The sequence below is a fragment of the Pteropus vampyrus genome, unplaced genomic scaffold (assembly GCF_000151845.1).
Source record: "Pteropus vampyrus isolate Shadow unplaced genomic scaffold, Pvam_2.0 Scaffold11, whole genome shotgun sequence".
Taxonomy (NCBI): domain Eukaryota; kingdom Metazoa; phylum Chordata; class Mammalia; order Chiroptera; family Pteropodidae; genus Pteropus; species Pteropus vampyrus.
The window spans coordinates 1,802,731-1,808,349 of NW_011888792.1; the positions used below are offsets into that span (position 1 = coordinate 1,802,731).

General features: G+C 43.4%; 1 protein-coding gene across 1 annotated transcript in view; it reads left to right on the top strand.

Annotated features, from left to right (window-relative positions):
* Positions 1-3,516: 3,516 nt before the first annotated feature.
* RASGRF2 (Ras protein specific guanine nucleotide releasing factor 2) overlaps positions 3,517-5,619 on the top strand; it is a 206,815-nt gene continuing 204,712 nt past the window's right edge. The window contains exon 1 of the mRNA XM_011377581.1: positions 3,517-3,820. Within this exon, the coding sequence (XP_011375883.1) occupies positions 3,533-3,820 (288 nt within the window). The 5' untranslated portion in view covers positions 3,517-3,532. The remainder of the gene's footprint in view (positions 3,821-5,619) is intronic.

A 5,619-nucleotide genomic window follows, 5' to 3' on the forward strand; every position in this document is an offset into this window, starting at 1 on the left:
CTAGATTGTCCAGGATTTCTGGTTGTTTCCATCTCTTACAATCAGTGTGCAAAGAACTAATATTTGCAAATGCATATGTTCTCTTTAACAATTCAATGACCAAATATTAACTTAGGAAATAGCTATGCATCATTTGTGTGCCTACTGCATATAAACTCTGCTACTGGATGCTGCAGGGGTTAGGGAGACAGCCCTGCCTTGGAGAAGTAGCACCTAAACATTAAACCCTATTCCTAATAGACTGAGCACACCAGGAGGAGAGGTGGTCTTTTCTCTATATTTTCTATATCACTTAAATATCGTGTTGAGGACATAAACAGATGATCAATAAATAGTTCTCACAATGAATTTCTATAATTAAAACCCACAATTGTCAGCAGCCAAATTTGGGAGGAAATCAGAGCTACCTTATATCACTGTCAGGGATATATGATGTCAGGGATCATATGATGGCCACAATACTTTACATGGTAGGGAGTGATGACAGATAAGAGGCTGAGAAGAATACTTACTATGATTTAAATTAAAAGGACATTTAAATAGACAGAAAAAATGAATCAGTGCTGAAATTTTCTTATTGGAGAAAAGAATGTTTCACATCTGAAAAAACAAAAGTGGTTAGAAGGTCTGAATACTCATTGCAAAATTGTTTTTGTACTGAATCCACATCCTTAATGGTTTCCTCTCAAAAATTGAGCTCATCAACTACGCAGGTATCAACTTGCTTACCATTCTCAGAACTCAGATTGGACCACAGAGAAGGAAATAAAAGGTCTCCTGAGGCAACTGCCATCTCCTCTGCATCTAGAATCTGGCTCAAAAGCTTGTCTACATTTACTTATTTGTCTTTACTTGCATTGCCTCTAAAGAACAATCCAGCTGGGTTAAATCCAGGTAAACACAGCACTATCTCTTAGACATTTAAAAATATGTAAAGAGAAATGACCACTATTCTCACGCTAATTTCAAATGGCAAATTTCCTTATTACACTGTTTTTAATAGTGAAAGATTTTTTTTTTTTTTTTTTTAGGTAAAATGGAAAAAACACTCAGCTGCTCAGTGAGGCAGAGTTAAAATATTCTGCAAAAACAGCACTTACGAAACAGGCAGAACCCCTGGGCAACCAATTTATGAACATACAACTAGTGGTACAAGACAGGTGTATTGTCACAGATTCATGGCCCAGAAAAGGATTTTATTATTTCTTTATTTTTAACAATAAACACTTTATGGCAAACCATTTTTTATAAGCAACTAGAGGGAATAAAAAAATGTAGATAGCAGAATCAAATACCGGTATTCCCTGGGGGCTTTCGCTAGCTTTCTGTCACAGTTGCTGGGCACATCATTCCTCTTCCACTTACATTTTATAGTAAGGGTCTTGGTTTCCTGGTTGTACCTTCAAGATTTGTTAATCAAATGAATTCCAGTCCTAGCAAGGGTATCTAGTGAACCTATGACAGCATGGCCTCTGGGGATAGATTCTGCCAGAGGCAGCAAGTCTCATTTGTTTGGGTATTTTTTCCTGGTTGAAAACTCCATGCTTAAAATTTTGCTTCTTTTATCTTAATCCTAAGAAATCACTGTTGGTCGATGAGGGGGTGCAGAGTTTGCCACCTCAAAATATGCCCTTTTAGGATATTGATTATTTTAAGCTCATTATTTTCAAGAAACAAAAGACTCAGGAAGAACTTTGGACAACCTCCCTAACTGTCTAAGAGAATTTAGGCTGAGGACCTGCTTCAGGAAGGGAGCTATTATTATAGATAACTGTAGTGTAATATTAACCAAGTGTAATAGACAGGGAAGAACCTAGCAAAGCCCCTTTGATCAACTTTCTGTGTCCCATTGTTTCAAGATGGCCCAACAAACATTTGTTTACTAAACATTAACTCTTTTCATCTCCCTGTGAATTGCTGTCCTCTGTTTTTGAAGTTCCAAACAGCCTCCTGCCCTCCTTTCCGTAGCTCAAGATGGCATATAAGCCTTAACTGTTGGATTTTCCTTGGTTCCATTTTCTTGTGGAACCCCCATATGTACATACTTAATAAATTGGGTTATTTTCTCCCATTAATCTGTCTCATGCCAATTTGACTATTAGACCAGCCAAAAGAAGGGTAGAAGGGTAGAAGGAAAAATTTTTGTTCCCCTACAGGACCAAGAACATCTGATACCTTCACCCTCATTTTAAATACAGTACAAGTTCACAGGGAAAAGTCAAGGTTACCCTATGCAAAGCCACCTTGTGACTCTAGCCACTGCAATGGATACACATTCATGGATGCGTATGAGTGCATGGATGTGACAGGTGAGTGTTGTATGTGTGAGTTTGTGAAAGTGTATACATTTGCATGAATGTGTATTTTTGTGTTTGTTATGCTTGTATGTATTTGTATTTTTGAGTGAATGTGTTTGCGCATCTGCATGTTCATGTACGTGTTTACAATTTATTTGCCTGTGTGTGCGTATGACTGAGAAAAATGTGTTGTGTATGAGTGTGTAATTGTGTGTAAGTTGTATGAGTGTGTATATGAATGTGTTGAGTATAAATATGTGCATGTGTCTGTTGTGTGTTTGGGTGAATGTGTGTGAGCGTGGCTTGTGTGCGTAAACGTGTGTTTAGGTGAGTGTATCAGTGTGTGTGGTTGCCTGTGTGTGTATTTGTATATGGAATTGTATGTTTCATGGAGTACATATTGCGGGTGTATTTGTATATAAGTAATTTTCTATGTGTTTAAATATTTCGTTGTGTGTGTATTTGTTTGAATGTATTCGTATGAGTGTGTTTGCCTATTCTTGTTTGTATAAGTATGTAATTGTGCAGATGCGAGCATTTTTGTTGTGGCTGCGTGTTGTGTGAGTGTGAACCTGTGTGGATGTGAGCATATATATTTGTGTGTGTGCGAGCGTGCGTGGGAACGCGTGTGTTGTAGCCGCGCGCCGCCACCTCCCCACGATCCGCCCCGTCGGCGCGGAGCAGAGGCTGCGGGCCGGCCGGCTGGGCCGGGCGGGCGAGGGAGGGACCCGTGCCGGGGTGAGCCGTTTGCGCCACCGTCGCCGCCGCCGCGCCGACTTTGCCCTTTAAATCGGTCTCCAAGCCGATTACAGCTGATCTCCCACGTGACGTTTTACCTTCTGTCTCCCGCAGCGAGTTGCCCGAGGACAGTCCTCCTCAGGCAGCCGCGCGTCGCGCCGCCCAGACTGCCACCCGGGCTCCGGCACCCGCAACTTTGGGCGAAGCAGCAGGCTGCTCGGGCGCCCTCACGGGGCGACTCTCCGCGTGGGCTTCTGGGGCTCCGGGGGATTCGCTCGGCCAGGAGGGCGGCGGTCGGGACGGAGAACGTGTCCTGGCCATAGTCGGCGCCCCTCGGACCCGCGCGGCGCCGCACCCCGGAGGCCGGCGGGGGTGCCCTGTGCGCAGCGTCAGGATAGGGGGCGCCATTCGCCAGCCGGGACCCGAGCGGGCGCGTCCCGCGGGGAGCCGGGTAGGAGATGGCTGCGAGTCAGGGGTGAGCCCCCCGCGCCCGCACCATGCAGAAGAGCGTGCGCTACAACGAGGGGCATGCCCTGTACCTGGCCTTACTGGCCCGCAAGGAGGGCACCAAGCGCGGCTTCCTGAGCAAGAAGGCAGCTGAGGCGAGCCGCTGGCATGAGAAGTGGTTCGCCCTCTACCAGAATGTGCTCTTCTACTTCGAGGGCGAGCAAAGCGGCCGCCCGGCGGGCATGTACCTCCTGGAGGGCTGCAGCTGCGAGCGGGCGCCCGCGCCGCCCAGGGCCATTGTCGGGCCGGGAGGCGCCCGGGACGCGCTGGACAAGCAGGTACCACGCGCCCTCCTTCCCCAGTCTCCCTGCCTTCGGCCGCGGCACTTCCTAACTCTTCAGCCCCAGAGGTCTAGAGCTCGTCCACACAGGGTCCATACTAAAGATCCGAGGTTCTTCTGCGGCGTCCATGGCAGGACGTCTCCACGCGCCTCCCCAGTTCCATCCCCTTTCTCACCATCTCCATGTAATCGCTGGGTAGAGGGGCTCGGCTTTCTTTCTTTCGGGACCCTGACAACGATCAGGTCGTTCAGCTTCATTGCTAACCATCTTGTTTCTCTAGACCTTGTTAGGAAGGATTTAGTGTGGTGACGGGTGTTGACACCTGTTGGATTTAGATTGGCGACGGAACTAACTTATTTGGGAAAGTTTGGTTTCTCCCTTATGCGGCTAGTGCGTTTAGGTTCTTTGCCTGCAGATAGATGTTTGATCGCTGGTTGTGCAGGATACAAGCGGGGCTCTCAGGACGGACAGGCAGTTTCTGTTGGCCATTTTCAATCTGTCTATGGTTTATGTCAGCTTACTTCGCTAACATTTGACCTGCTAGGCTAATTACGAGGGAAAGTGTGCATCCATTTCCCTCAGGCTTAATATTTGGTAGCTACATTCCTGCTATGTTTAAACATGGGACACTTAAAAAGACCGCCTCTGTGTACTTTTAAATTAATGCTTTGAAAACGAATGTGACCTCTTTATTCTAGGTCATAATTTTATTAGTTTTGCCATGTACATTCTCAAAGAGGAAAAAAACCTCTCTCGATTTAGTAACTCCTGCACCCCATTCCTGCAAACGTGAAATTTGTGTTGTTGTTTTTTTTTTTCAATCACCATTTGGTTATTAAAACAGACCAGTTTTATGCTCCCAAATGTTCCCAGTTCACTTCTAGACTTCTACCTTGAAAAAAAGAGGCCGATTGTCTTTGCTGTTGCATAAAAATATTTAGCAGCTGAATTTTCCGTGCAAGTCAGACCAAACAGCTTATACTGCAAACCACGTAAGGTAGCTGTGGGAGGTGCTAGCGATGGAATGATGAATAAGTTGCCTACCTAACCCCATGGGGCTCATAAAACAATGTGTAAGATTAAGAGAAGTTAAAACTAGTTTGACCAGAAATTTGATTTTTTTTTTCACTTTGGTTTCACGATAAATCATTAACAGACTTAACTAATTAAAATTGTTATAACACTTATATAAATCTGAAATTTTAAAAATATGTCTTTTGATTTTAAGGGCATGTTAAGGGTCATTGGAAAACTGATTTCCAGTTTTGTAGATATTATAGATACCAGAAAATTTTAAGTTATGAATTTTAGAAGTTAAATTGTGAGTAGAAAAAAACAGGTTCTGTTTTTTTTCTCCAAGGCCCCACAAAAGCCAAAACTAAAAGGCTTTTAAGTGTTATTATGTCTAATATACAGCAGAATACTTTAAATTACTCTGAATAGAGATCATTAACTTAATTCCAAATTATCTTTTCTCTTTGTATTTATACTGGTATCAGGAGATAATCACTTTTTTTTTTTTTGAGCTGAGGATGAGGAGTTCATACCTGTTACAACTTATATAGTTGTCTATCAGTTAATATATGAAAACCAACATTTTTCTACTAGCACAATATCTGATCTCTCATCCTCAGAACTATTTTCTTCACACCACACTTTCATAAAGAATTGTAATCTCCAGATAGTTTGCTTTCGTTCCATTTTCTAATGGAAGTTCAAAGAGGCCATCTTATGAACAAATTTCTGTTTATTATGCAAATTGTGAGTCTTTCTCAATCATTTTATACATCTTTAAG